This window comes from Gracilinanus agilis, chromosome 2 (genome assembly GCF_016433145.1).
Source record: "Gracilinanus agilis isolate LMUSP501 chromosome 2, AgileGrace, whole genome shotgun sequence".
Lineage (NCBI taxonomy): Eukaryota > Metazoa > Chordata > Mammalia > Didelphimorphia > Didelphidae > Gracilinanus > Gracilinanus agilis.
In genome coordinates this window covers 238,395,478-238,411,062 of record NC_058131.1, presented here as the reverse complement: position 1 = coordinate 238,411,062, position 15,585 = coordinate 238,395,478, and the positions used below count along the sequence as shown (strand labels likewise).

The 15,585-nt window shown below is 38.0% G+C and overlaps 1 protein-coding gene across 1 annotated transcript in view; it reads right to left on the bottom strand.

The window, feature by feature from the left end:
* The window catches only part of NUDCD3 (NudC domain containing 3), a 146,283-nt gene that overhangs the window by 13,494 nt on the left and 117,204 nt on the right, over positions 1 to 15,585 (bottom strand). The window contains exon 5 of the mRNA XM_044659613.1: positions 7,722 to 7,754. Coding sequence (XP_044515548.1) covers positions 7,722 to 7,754 — 33 coding nt within the window. The remainder of the gene's footprint in view (positions 1 to 7,721; positions 7,755 to 15,585) is intronic.

Sequence of the window (15,585 nt, the reverse complement as noted above, 5' to 3'; positions counted from 1 at the left end):
TGACCCCCATTGCCTACCCTTACCACTCTTCTGCCTTGGAGCCAATACACAGTATTGACCCCAAGACAGAAGGTAAGGGTTTAAAAAAAAAAAAAAAGGCATGGTCTCACTCCTGGAGAAGCTTATAAACTAAATGATATTTAATTATAAGTGAGAGATGCATAAGATTTAAGGGCAATGGACTAGGAGTAAAGTTGCTTGAAGTTGCTTCAGATTAACCACTGAGTAAAGGAGCAAACTTGATCATTTTATCTTTATGGGCCTCTACTTCTTCATCTGTTTTATAAAGGAGACTGGAGTAGGAGAGCTATAAAAGTTTCTCCCAGTTTTGAAATATGTGATTTCCTGAGTTAAACTTCAAGTGAAACCATGCTAGAGAGTTAAAAAAAAAAAAAAAAAAAAAGACTAAGACTGCAGCCTGGTGCTAACGTAGATGCCCCAGTTTCCTACTCTGAAAAGGGAAGTGTTTCCTATTCCCAGTGAAGAAACCACTAAGATTAATCATTAACATATATGGAATATTTGTCACTCCCCTGATAACATGTACTAGACACATATACATCAGTTGTTAATTCTGGTAATACTTATCTTGGGTCTGAGTGGATCACCTTCCATAATTCTAAAGTTTGGCCGAATAAATAAATCAATCGGACAGCTCAAAAAGAACAGATGCTCCACTCTCCTTTCTCTACCATAGTTAGAATCCCCATAGGATTAAAATGTGGGTCAGAACTCAAAGAACCTCTATCTTAAAAGCTTTAGTACAGAAGATTATAATTTCTAATGAACTAAAGGATTGGGGGGGTAGGTATTGACAAAAATAGGCTTGTGGGGGATCTTATGAAGGTAAATCTCTTCCCCACCCACTTACCCACCAACAAGGTCCAACTAAAAGATAAAGAACTATGATCATTCTGTGGGCATAACTACCTAGGAAGGTCAGCAAGCTACAAATACACTTACAGAAAAAGTAGTTCTTCTCTAACTATCTATTGGGTTGGGAAGGGGGAAGAAAAGAGTAATGAAATCAACAGATTTCTAAATGCTTTCTGTCCTCTCTTAGAATGCCAGCTCTCTGTGACCTAGACTACATAACAGACAAGTTCCTAAGGAGATCACTTCCTGTTTACCAAAATCTAGGTTTATATTGATTTTCTGACCCCATATTTACTTAGTTGAACAAAATTTAGACATTCAACCCAATGCAATGAAAACTCTTTTTAAGTGGGAAACACATTTCTCCTTTCTTTGCTATAGAGTGGAATTCTGTGTATATATAAATGTATAATATACATGTACACAAAGATATGTATATACAAAGTAGGCTCATATGGTGTTAATTAAACATATCTGAACTTAAGTTCTATTTTGCTTTTCATTCACCACCTAGACTCTATCATACCTGCCTACCTAGAAAATAACTCACAGGAAATGGTTTATTCAAAATCTCTAACTAAAATATTAAAAAATTCTTGGAAACTTTTGCAACTGTTTTGTTGTTGTTAAAAAAAAAAAGGAAAAATATCATAAGGATATGACCATTAACCTTACACAAAGAAAATACAAGGTTTTATTGTACATGGAAGTAGAATGTACAAGATCTGAAGTTCTGTTCATGATCACTTTGTTTCATCAGTTGAAAAAATTTTCACCCCCTTCAGAGTCAGAAGTGTTCCTAGTATTTTTCTCAGTAAACTACTTCCCTTTGCCACCTTCTCTCTTCCCAAGACTGACAGTAGTATCATTTTTCTGGACAATAAACTCTTTTTAATTGTACTAAAGTCTGCCCAAATTCTAATACAAATGAAGTAAATACATCCTGCCTCATTTAAATCATCAGTCCTATTTTAATAATATTTTTTCCTTTTCATACTCTGTCAGTTAAATAAATTGTCCTTTTTGCATTTGCAATTGCACCACATTGTATTCCAGTAATATCCACACTGCAGTGGATGAAGTCACTCTAGGGTGTCATTTGTAAAGAGCCCTAGGATCCTCTAGGCTGAAAGTCCTATAATAAAGCTAATCATTAGAATAGCATTTTTCCTTGATGCCCACAGGATGCACAACACTATAAAGCATCTTTGGAGGTGGTCATAAAGACAGGGTATTTATATTCTAGTAATCATATAAAATAATAAAATTTAATCCACAGATAAATGTACTGCATTCCAAAATTTGTAAACAGTAGTACTCATAAGTTTTACTGAATATTTTGTTCATTATTGGAAAGATAAGTTTGAGAGAAAAAGAAAAAAGAGAAATGAATAGGTAGGCATAATGTTTTATCTGATACCACAAAAGTCAGTCTGCATCTTGTCAACATTCACCAGGTTGTTCCTTCCAAAGATGCTTCAATTGTTGGCCATCCCATGAGGTTTTGTGAGAGGACCTAAGATAAAAGACTCCCAAATCTATTCCATATATCTGAAGCATCATAAATTATACATCGTGGTGTTTAAGCCTATTTTTAAAGCTTAAAAAAAACTTTTACAATATAGGGGTCAATTGTTATACCAGGGAACAGCGATAGCTAAGTTCTCCCACCATATCTTGCTTTAGGGTTACCAAAGATAGGCAGCAGAGTTTAACCCTAGTCCATTACAATTAAGTAAGCAAAGGAACTAGAACTGACATAAGATAAAACCCTAATTTTATATTTAAAAATTCAGGTCAATCTATATAACTGGTTTGACAGATAAACAGGATGCTTTTTTTTTCTTCTTCCAAGGTTTTCAGGGATTTAAAGAAGACAAAAGATCTTGAACTAAGTTGCTCCATTCTGGCATGTTCAGTCCTAGTTCAATCTAGGATACAATTAGGATGAAAAGAAATAGAACACGGCAAGGTTAACAGATATTCTTTCTCCTCTCTCTTGAATCTAGCTGCGCCCAAGCCTTGAGAATACAGACCCAACTTGGTTTTTATATTACATTATTTTTGGTGATAGGCTTCTAGGACTGGGAAGAGGGGAAAGGGGATCTGGAGATCATTCAAGATCAACCTCAATGATGGAATACTATTGTGCTATAAGAAATAATGAACTGGAGCAATTCCATGTGAACTGGAACAACCTCCAGGAACTGATGCAGAGTGAAAGGAGCAGAACCAGGAGAACATTATACACAGAGACTGATACACTGTGGCACAATCAAATGTAACGGACTTCTAGTAGTTGCATTGGTGTGGTAGTGGAATACAAATATTTTTAAGAAGAAACAGTCTTCAAAGAGCTTATATTCTAATAAAGGAAGACATACACACACACACACACACACACACACACACACACACACGTAGAAATAGTGATCAGGGAAGGTAATTTATGCTCTGAAGAGTTGAGTTTGGGGAAATAGACCTGATGGTAAGACAGCCTAGTGGATGGCAAATGCTAGTTGTCTGTTATTTGGTTGGCCCTTGTCTGGGCCCTAGTATGGAGGTTCCAAAGACAAGTGAATTCACTTCCCCAGGGCATAAGGAACATGGAATTTTGGTAGGCTCCTCTAGGTCTCAGTTCTGCTGACCAACCTAGAGGGTGCTAGAGTAGGTGGGTAAGATCAGATTAGTAATAGAAGTCAGATGATGAGATGGCTTAGGTGGACAGCTAGATGGAAGGTAAAGGTGAACAGTTTAGTGATTTTTCTCATACAATTCAAAACCATTCCATAATAGTCGTACCAATTCACAGCTCCACGCAAAGTATATTCCTGTACCTATCTTTCCACAGCCTTTCTAACAGTATTTCCAACTATTCTCATCTTTGCCAGTTTGATGGATATAAGGTAAAATCTCCATATTGTTTTAATTCACATTTCTTATTAATTATTCAGAGCATATTTTGATAGGATTGCTAAGGGATGAAGTCAGTTTTCATCTTGCCAACTTCCACCAAATGGTTCCTTCTAAAATGTATTCCAATTCCTTGCCTCGTTCCATGATGCTATAAAACATAGAAGAGAATGTGAAACAGCTATGAGCAACACAAAATACAAGTCTGCCATCTTAATTATTCCAAATGGCCATAGCAGCATATATTATATATTAAAGTGTTTAAGAATTTTTAAAGGTCCTTTTGAAAACTGTTCATCCTCTGTGATTACTTATCTATTGAGAACTGACTCTTGGTCTTCTATATATTTGTGTCAAGGCCCTTTATATACTGGATACCAGACTAGACTTTTATTTTAGATATCTGATGCAAATATTTTCCCTCAAATTGCTGCTACTGAACACAGAATTTTCTACATTGCCATGGATCACTCCCTCCTTTGTATACTATTCCAGTAGGTGAGTAAAAATAATACAGTGAAAATATGCTATTTTGATGCAATACTATTTAGCCACTGCCAATGCTCTGTACTCCTCTGCTTTGCTCAAGATGTTTTTAAAAGCAACAGATAAATCTAGTTCTTTTCAATGTCTTTTGCTCTCCTTTCCTTTTTTAATAGTGGCATGATTCTCCACAACATAATTTTTAAAAATAACTAATCAAAATATCTGCCTTGTAATTCTACCACCTCAGGCTATTTTCCCTATTCAAGTTTCAAGAAGTGGAGGTGGGGAAGAGAGGGGAGAAGAACATCAAAACAATCAGTAGACATAGAAATTAGGGAATGATATTAGACTTATGGCTACCAGTGGAAAATGTTGGCTCACAATTCTCTGCTTATACTAATTCTTATGTTCTCAGCATTTATCCTATTTTAGATATCAACTGTCAAAGGCACTTACTTTGTAGCTTTTACTTGGAACCCAAAGTGAAGTGTATGCAATAATGAGCAGAGATAACCCAACTAGGCAAGATAAGTTTTTAAATTGTCAGGGGTAAAAAAGCAACTAAATTTTACTTTTTAAAACCAGTGTCACACAAAAACTAGGGCTACAAGTGTGCTTTCCCGAAGGCTCTTGTTAACAGGGAGAATATGCGGGCACCAGCAATCTCAATTGCACAAAACAGGAATGCCTACCTTCAGCCACCCCCAGTAGTGAGTGGGAGAAACTGTCAGTTTCCCCACTTGATTAAGAAATTAACACTATAAGCAAGCTAACTACTTGGTTTATGTGATTGAATGAGACTTCCAGGGAAATGAGAAGCCATCAGAATTGCTGCCAGAGCTAAGACTACATTTCACTAACCAAGAAAAGAGCTTGCCTGAAATCCAAAGATTCTCATTTAACATTCTGAGGTGTAGGAGGAGGGGAAGGCAGGAAATGTCATACAGTTTTAGCTGCCACCCCTGCTTGCTTTGAATGCCTGCCCTTCTGTGTCTACTATAGAATCTATGAGATAAGGAGGAAAAAAATCCTATTATCGAAAAAAATGTTTGATAATCAACTGGGTCAGTCTGATGGCTATAAATTCAGTCAGAGATTCTAGACATGGGTCTACAACCCAAATGTGGCAGTTAAGAGTAGCTTCTGAATTGTAGTACTTAAAACTAAAAACACTTCATCTGACTATATAAGTACAATTCACTTTACAGAGTAGATACTTAAATAACTGAATAAAGTTTAAAAATCAATTTCTATTTTCCCACTGACTTAATGCTACAATTTCAGAAATTTGTTTCCATAGGGGGAAAAAGCTGGCTCTGATATATGATTTAAAAATCATCTTTAAGAATCACCTTTATAAATCACACTTGAAAAAGTAAATTCTGATAAACCATTAAAAATGATATAATACATCAAATACTGTCCTGAAGGAAATGGAATAAGCATTTATATAATGCTTATTATGAGCTAAGCACCATAAAAAATGATGTTATTTGATCCTAACAGCACAATCCTACAAGGGTTATTATACCTATTTTACAATTGAGGAAACTGAGGCAGGGGTCATATTTGAACTCAGGTCATCTTGACTCCAGGCCCAGAACTTAATCCACTGGTGCTAACAAACCCATGATAGTCATATTTTTAATATTTCTTCTTAAATGTTGTTAAGTCTTCATTTCCTCCCCTCCCGAGAAATTGTAATATTTATGATATCAAAGGTTACGGCAATTGAAAACTAGTACTGGAAAGGAAGTGATTTCATTTCTCCAAAAAGGCACAAGATAAACTCCTTTATGTATAAATGGACAGTAGGAAGGAGAGCATTCACTCTCTGAATAACTTCGTAGAGACATCTACAATTGGTGAAGCTGTAATAAGAGTCTATATTTATTTTGGATAATAAGGGAAACATAATGCTCAGCTTGTGCCCTGACTGTAAAGTTATCTTAAAAAGGATTTTTAGCATTTACATAATGGGCATTTCCACTTTCTCTTCTCACTCTTTTCTAAACCCTTTACAGCCTGATTTCTAACCTCATCATCATTCACCAAAAACAGTCTCTCCAAAGTTACCAATGATTTCTTAATTGCCAAATCAAGAGGCCTTTTCTGTTTGTTTGTTTTTCTTAAACTCTTACCTTCTGTCTTAAAATCAAAACTACATATTGGTCCCAAGATAGAATAGTTGGCAAAGGGTGAGCAATGTGAATTAGGAGCTTGCCCAGGGTACACACAGCTAGGAAGTGTCTAAAGCCACATTTGAATCCAGGACTTTGTCTCTAGGACTGGCTCTCTATCCACTGAGCTACCTATCTGTCCCCAAAAGGCCTTTCCTCAATCCTCATCCTTCTTGACCTCTCTGCAGACCTTTGATACTGTCAGTCACTCTCTTCTCCTCTCTAGGTCTTTCCTCTCTAGGTTTCCATGATAGTGTTCTCTCCTGCTTTTTCTCCTATCATTCTGATGACTCCTTCCAATATCTCCTTTGCTGCATCTTTATCTATGCCACATCTTCCAAGCATTTTGAAGACGGTCATGTGAAAGAGGGATCTGACTTGTTCTCTGGCCCTATAGGGCAAAACCAAGAGCATTCGGTAGAGGCAGAAAGCTTGCAGAGCTTGCAAACTTGCAAGCACAGGCTGGATGACCGACCACTTATCAGGTGTGTTGTAGGAACTCCTTCTTGGATACAGGTTGGACTAGATGGCTGCTAAAGTTCCTTACACTTTTGAAATTCTGTTAGTCTGTGAGAAATTCCAGAAACTTCATTTCATGTTTTAGGCATGGCACTGTGGAAAGGGTACTGGTTTTGTAGTCAGAAGACCTGTGTTTAAATTTTTACTAGAACCCTTGCCACTTGGGTAACTTTGAGCAAATCATTTGGCCTCCCTGTGCCTTAGTTTCATCATTTGTTAAAAGAGGGGGTTAGACTAAATGGCCTAGGAAGTCCCTTCTAGCTCTAGATCTAGGATCCTAAAATCCTAGAGCTTGGACTTGTGTGAAGGAAATTTACTCTCCTGGGATCTCACATTTGACCTCATGTCTTGCCAACCATTTGACCCAGAAGCCAGGGCTATGTGAGGGAAATCATTGAGTAAATTAGATCACTTGAGTCTATGTGAGTCTGCATGAGTTTGCATCACTTACATGAAGGTCACAGGACTGTGACCTATGAACTTGATCTAGACATGACTGAATTTGACCCAAAAGTGAGAGAGAGAATAAACACAATGATGGAGGAAGTGTTCTCTCTCTAGCTTTGGTGATGGGCCAAGGAAGCTGCTGTTGGAGGTCAGGCTGAGAGTACCCACATGGTAGTTAGATTAGACTCATTTACTCTTATCCTTCTACCTATTTCTGATCTTTTACCTATCCATGTAATTCTAATAAACTTTATTAATTTAAGGCCAGTCTAAGAATTGGCTATTATTTGGAGGGTACACCTGCCACCATAGGTGAGCCCTGGTGAGGTTGACCTTGGGAATTAAAGCCACCTGGTGACCATTCTCAGGACCCTGAGCCATCTGCTCATCAGGTATGTAGGAGACCTTTAGTGAATGATTCTCTAGCTGGTGGCCATTCAATTTCATGATGATTTGCCTGATCTGTTCATGGTTGGAGTAGGTAATATTCACCACTGTAGTCTCGCTCTCTGTGTTCACTTGCTCACAGCTCTCTACTGTGCCATACTGAGCTGTCAAACACCTCCCATCAAAGCTGGGGTGGGATATTTCAGATCTGAATTGTACGGCTCCTTTGTTTTTTGGGGACAGAATGTTCAATTTCCAGTTTTTTTTGCCTGCAGTTCCACTTTCCCCAAGAAAGTTTCAATGGCGTTCATCACCCAGTGTTTGTCCAGGCAGTCCATGAAGGCATAGCTAGATTTAACCAAGACCTGGCTGTTATGGGATCTCATGCTCCACGGACACTTTCTCCAAGTCTGCTGCAGTGATGCTCTCATTTAAATTGCTGATGGAGACTTTATTCATGGTAGTGTTTTGGGAGACTGGAGGGGGTCCCCTGGATTGCCAAGCCAAAAAGGAGAAAGCGACAATCCTAGGTTGAGAGATGGGGGAAGGGGGAGAGAGGGCTCAACTTTCTTTCCACCCCACTCCTAAAGTTGTCCTAAGCCTAGAAAGATGGGGGAAGAGTGCTCGGAGGCCAGAGGGAAATGGGAGGGGATGGGATGCAGCGAAGTGTGTGTGTGTGTGGGGGGGGGGGGGAGTACTTTTTAGGGGTGGCCAGAAGTAGGGGCCTGGAGGCTAAAAGAGAAGAGCTGGTAGCAATAGTGGAGGTGGAGGTAGAGGCACCAGTGACAGCATACCATCCTACTCAAAACCCCAGAAGATTGAATTAATACAGTTTATTAGAATGACTTGGATAGGTAAAAGACCAGAAATAAGTAGAAGGATAAAAGTAAATGAGTCTAATCTAACTACCATGTGGGTGCTCTCAGCCTGACCCACCACCAGCAGCAGTTTCCTTGGCCAATCACCAAAGATAGAGAGAGAACACTTTCTCTATCGTTGCTTTTATCCTCTCTCTCACTTTTGGGTCAAACTCAGAGTCATATCTGGATCAAGTTCATAGGTCACAAACCTGTGACCTTCACATAGGTGACACAAACTCACATGGACTCACATAGACTCAAGTGACCTAATTTACCCAGTAATTTCCCTCACATAGCCCTGGCTTCTGGGTCAAATGGATGGCAGGACATGAGGTCAAGTGTGAGACCCCAGAAGAGTAAATTTCCTTCACACAGGCCTGGTCATAGATGCATAATTTATACATTCAGCTCACATCTAACTAGAAAGTTCAAGTCCCTAGGATGATGTACTTGGCTGAATTCTCATTTGAAGCATTTTCCCTGTAGAACTAGCTATTGTCCCCTGCAATATTATTTCATGTGTTTTTACAGAACCCGTTAATGACATCAGAAAAGATCTACTATTTCTTTCCAGGCTTTTCCTACCTAAATCTTTTTCTCTAGAAGGGCTTTTTTTAAAATTTCAAATATTTTCCCCTAGTTACATATTTCATGTTCTTTCCCTCTCCCCCAAGCCCCGCTAACCCCCCTTTAACTGACGCACAACTCCACTGGGTTTTACATGTATCATTGATCAAGACCTAATTCCATATTATTGATAGTTGGATTAGAGTTATCGTTTAGTGCAGTGGTTCCCAAACTTTTTTGGCCTACCACCCCCTTTCCAGAAAAATTATTACTTAGCGCCCCCTGTCACATACTATCACTGCCCCCTTACAGTTATTCACCTCTCCCAAATGCACCTGTAGCCATCACCGCTCCCCCTGGATCGCTGCAGCATCCGCCAGGGGGCAGTGGCACCCACTTTGGGAATCACTGATTTAGTGTCTATATCCCCAATAATATCCCCATCAGCCCATGTGTTCAAGCAGTTGTTTTTCTTCTGTGTTTCTCCTCCCGCAGTTCTTCCTCTGAATGTGGCTAGTTTTCTTTCTTATAAGTCCCTCAGCCTTGCTCTGGATTTTTGCATTGCTGCTAGGATATAAGTCCATTATGTTCGATTGTACCAGTGTATCAGTCTCTGTGTACAATGTTCCCTGGATCTGCTCCTTTCACTCTGCATCAATTCCTGGAGGTCATTCCAGTTCACATGGAATTCCTCCAGTTCTTTATTCCTTTGAGCACAATAGTATTCCATCACCAACAGATACCACAATTTGTTCAGCCATTCCCCAATTGAAGGACATTCTCTCATTTTCCAATTTTTTGCCACCACAAAGAGCGCTGCTATAAATATTTTTGTATAAGTCTTTTTCCTTATATCTTTGGGGGTATAATCCAAGCAATGCTATGGCTGGATCAAAAGGCTGATAGTCTTTTCAAGCCCTTTGAGCATAGTTCCAAATTGCCATCCAGATGGTTGGATCATTTCACAACTCCACCAGCAATGCATTAATGTCCCAATTTTGCCACATCTCTAGGAGAGCTTTTTAATGTGTACACACATCTAATGTGGCAGAAGTCATACTCATGTGACAGTTTGAGGGCAAGTGCCTCAGTAAGTCAATCATACAATCAACAAGCATTTATTAAGGCTTGCTACTATGCTTCAGGTATTGTGTTAGGTACTGGAGATCTAAAGACAAAAATGAAACAGATCCTGTCCTCAAGGAACTTCCATTCAATTGGAGGAGACAACAAATACACATCTAAGAGATATAAAATCAATACTCTCCAATAATTTGGGGAGGCACTGGCAACTACTGGAATCAGGAAAGAACTCATAAAGATGCCAGTGGCACACAAGCCAATTTCTGAAAGAAACTAAGAATTCTAAGAAAAGGAGGTTAACAGGAAAGCATTTCAGTCCTAAAGAATTACCTGAGTAAAGTCACAAGAGATGGGAGATGAGGTGATGAATAGCAAAGCCATTTTGGGTGAAGTATATTTCTTTCTCTCCTTCCACACAGTCATTACCCTGGTACAGTGCCTCGTCAGTATAATCATGCCTGCCAGTTGGTCTGTCCCCCTGCCTTAAGTGTCTTCCTACTACTCTAATCAATCTTCCACTTTGCTGTCAAAGTGATTTTTCCCAAAACACATCTGACCATGTCATACCCCCACTCACTGAAGTATAGGGGCTCCCTGTTCCTTCTAAGATCAAATATAAATCTTCTATTTGGCTTGCATAGCCCTTTACCACCTGACCCTTTCCAAATTTTCTAGTTTTCTTACATATTTCCTTCCATGTACCCTAAAGAACCAGATATATGAACCTTTTTGCTGTTCCTCACACTTGACCTACTATTTCATTGCACATATGCTATGTAATAGGACGTAGTCTCGGAGGAAAAGCACTAAGAATACAGGGAAAAGCCTCTCTTACAAAGGCAGGATCTGAACATGGTTTTGACTAAAGCCAAGAGGCAAAGTTGAAGAAGAAAGAACTTGAGGAATGGGAGACAGCCAATGAAAAGGCTTCCCTCTGAGACTATTCATTTACCATTGCATGTATCTTGTATGTATATATTTGTTTTTTGTACCATTAAAATAAGCTCTTTTAGGGCAGAAATAGTAGGTTTTGCCTGTCTTTATATCCCTCACATTTAGCACAGTGTCTGATGCCTAAGTAATGTTTATTGACTATAACTATGATATTGATATACCTCTTTTATTTTTTTATTTCCTTCAGCACCTACCCAACTACTTGTTACAAGGTAGGTACTTACTTAAGATTTGTTGAATTTGTTGAAATTTATGGGGAATATATATGCAGATCAAGTTCTGGTATATGCAGGCCCAATGGGGAGGGAGTTTTCAACATTCTCATTTTCAAGTTCATAAGCAATTTGTTCCTCAATTACTTGATTTGTTGCCATACTATATACTTAGAAGAAGGCAGAGAAGCCTTAAAAATTCCACATTCTTTTTTTTTGTTTTTGTTTTTGTTTTTAAACCCTTAACTTCTGCTGTGTATTAACTTATAGGTGGAAGATTGGTAAGGGTAGGCAATGGGGGTCAAGTGACTTGCCCAGGGTCATAAAGCTGGGAAGTGTCTGAGGCCAGATTTGAACCTAGGACCTCCTGTCTCTAGGCCTGGCTCTCAATCCACTGAGCTACCCAGCTGCCCCCCAAAATTCCACATTCTTAAACTTAGTCCTCCTGCTCTAGAGAAATTGGTGCTTTCTATCAGAAAGAAAATTGTCTATTCCCAGCATGAAGTAAGTGGCAAGGAAGTTCATTTAAGCAGGGGTCAGGATGTAGAAACTGGAGAGCTGCCAGGCTTTTATTAAGCCTGGACTTTATAATATGCCTTCATTATTCTAACAGAACTTATTCTGTTAGAAGTGAATTTCCAGAATGTTAACTACATATATTCAAATGCAAATACAAAAACACATCCAAGTCCAATAAAGTGACAGAATCATAGTATCTCCAGTTGAAATGGGCTTATTTGGGGAATATCTACCTCACATATCTAAAGGTATGTTCTACCTCCATTAATGTGAATAAGCAAGGGTTGGCTTGTAGAAATAAATGTATTTTACAAAAATAAGAAAACTGAAATAAGTAATGAATTGGTAGATTGATTTATAATATTAACTGGATTCAAAATACCACAACTACAAACCTTAAGTATTTCCCTCCCAGCAAAGCCCAGAAGTCAGTCACTGAGGCCAGATGTTTTAGTTTGTTTTATTTTAGCAATAATCTCAGCAGGGAGAAAGATTTATGGAGCTTATTCCCTTCTCTGTGAAGACATCAATAATGTCAGATAACACAATTTAGAAGGAGATCACCAGAAGCTGTTCCACTCCAGGGAGGAGAATATATACAGGACTGCCTTGCTATTAGTTACAAACTGAAACTAGTCTTCATTTGTGGTGTGCTACAATGAAAAATAGATCAACAAATGACACAGTTTTGGAGATCAGTACCTCAAAAACAAAGTCATGTAAATATTCTTGCGCACAAAAATAATTTACCTAGAGCCCAGGAACTTATTTTCTCTTGGTAAAAATAACAATTCTACTTACTAACTATAGTTAAGTCAGTTAAATATTATGGAAAAGCACTAGAAGGAAACTTGATTGAGTTCCACTCCTAACTCTGTCATTACCTTCATGACTTTAAGTAAATCACCTAATCTCTCTAGATAATACGTTCCTCATCTGTAAACTAAGAGTTAGATGAAACAAGGCAATTTCCATAGCTACTTCCATCTCTAACAATCTAAGATCTTAAAAAAAAGGGTAGTACTTCACTACTTACTCTATGCCTAGGCCAGCAGTTTGCTTGCCTGTTACTTAGAGATTAAACTATTCACCACAATTGTTTCTGGTTTTAAAAATGGATTTGGTAATAAATATGAACAGTGGTTGGTAGAAGCAAATAGCTAGTTATGTGGTCTTGAGCAAGTCATAATCTCAATGAAGCTGTTTTCTCTTCTGTCAAATGAAGGGGATAATAACTGTTTTGAGAGACAGAAATGGCCTCAGTCAGGAAGACTTCAGGTGGATTCAAGTTCCACTTCTGACTCAGAATGACTGTGTGACTCTAAACATCTCAGTGTCCCAGCTATTTATAAGTCTTTATATTTATATTTATATAGTCTTCAAGACTATAGAGGTTACAAAGCAGATGCTTGCCAGTCCACATTAGGAGAAATTCCTTATGCAATAAAATCACTAGTTGAATTAAAAAAAAAAAATCCACAGAACTGTTAGATGACTCTGTATATCTGAAGTGTGTGTGTGTGTGTGTGTGTGTGTGTGTGTGTGTGTGTGTGTGTGTAAAACTCAATAAGATTTCCTTTTTATATGTCATAATATTTGGTGCTGATATGCTATAATATTTACAAATAATTTTAATCTTTATTTACTTAAGTGGTATGAATTAACATTATTCCATATTGGTGCCTTTAGTGTTTTAAGACATTATAATATAAAATTATTGTCTTTATGTATTTTTTTTAACCCTTACCTTCTGTGTATTGGCACCTAGGTGGAAGAGTGGTAAGGGTGGGCAATGGGGGTCAAGTGACTTGCCCAGGGTCACACAGCTGGGAAGTGTCTGAGGTCGGATTTGAACCTAGGACCTCCCGTCTCTAGGCCTGACTTTCAATCCACTGAGCTATCCAGCTGCCCCCTTTATGTATTTTTTTAATGTCTTCTGACACTGTTACCTTTCTGTAACTGTAACTGTAAACCTTTTTAGGTTTATATCCTAAAATAATCCAATGTTACTCTGTAAGGTTTGATCAGGAATTATTTAGGGCTCATCTTAGAATGAAGTTCATAAGAAAAAAAATGTATGACACAGCTCTAAAGTGAGTGGTCAAACAATTACTTTATCAACCAAATTATGAATTCACTTAAAATGGCAAAGAGAACTAAATAACCTCTGAGGTTCTAAAACAACATGTTTCGTGCCTACTACTGGAAAGGCACTCTAAAAGCTAAGATAACTGTTAAGATAAATAGCACATGAATGGTAGGCTATTTGAACAGTTTAATGAAAAAAGACACAATAACTATGATAAAGGGAACTCATGCTATAAGTAATAAAGCTGAAAGCATAAAGGAAGGACTCGGGAAACAGTGCTGTAAGAAATCTGAGAAGGGAGCTGCTGAGTGGGAAGAGGGGAAGAGTAGAAAAGGGCTCATAAAGCACCTGAGTTGAGCCTTGAAAAGAAGAAATAGTAGCTTAGAGTAAAGTCGATTTCTGGCCCTTGCACAAGGACTGCATAAACAAAGATCTAGAGATAGGAGAAAACAGAATAAAAATATGAGACAATGAAGGTAGAGTATATCAAGAAGAGTAGCATGAATTACAGAATTTCAGAGCTGGAAGAGACCTTAGACCTTTGCTTGAAAACCCCTAGAAAAGGGGAATCCACTACTTCCCAAGGCAACCAATTCCACCTTGGATAGTTCTTATTGTTAGGCAATTTTTCCTAATATCAAGCCTAAACTTGCCTCTTTTCAACTTATGCTCATTACTTTGGACCTTGTTCTCTCTCTAGTACCAAACAAAAAAGTTCAATCCTTCTTTCACATGACAACCCTTTAAATCTTTGAACATAGCTATAATGTCCCTGCCATTTCACTGAACAGTTTTCTCCAGGTTAAATGGGCACCCATGGCTTCTTCAACTGATCCTTATAATGAATGGATTTAAAGTCCTTAACCATTCTAGTTTCTTCCTCTTGCCTTTTTATAGGTTACAAGTGTTCTTTCCTAAACTGTAGCACACATAATTGAATACAATACTTCAGATGTAGTACTAGGGCAGAGTACAAAGGAACTATCATTTCCTCATTCCTCAAAGATATGCTTAAATGCAGTCTAAGACTATATATATATTGGCTTTTTGGTTACCTCATCAGCACTCACAAGATTCATTATTATCTATATGGAGATATAGATATTATTATAATTATTTATTTGCACTTTACTCCTTGGATGCCCCTAATACTGCCATTTCATCCACTGGCCTAAATTGGCTCAAGCATTAAAAAGAGGTACTTGTGCAGAAATCTATTGGACAAGGACCAAAAGAGAAAACTTGGCCCTAACTAATCACCTCTAGAAAATAATGAAGATTGTTCAGCTGTTGGAACCCATAGCTTGAAAGTTATTTTAAGTATGAGACCTTCTAAATCTAGAGTCCACCAAGGTACAAAGTCTACTTTGGAAAACTGTAAAATAATGAGAAAGGGAAAATAAAGACTGAGAATAGAACTGAGGCCTTGAAGGAAAAGAGCTCAATGGAACTGCTGTATGAAGATGGGAAAGTTTTTTTGAAGATGAGACATT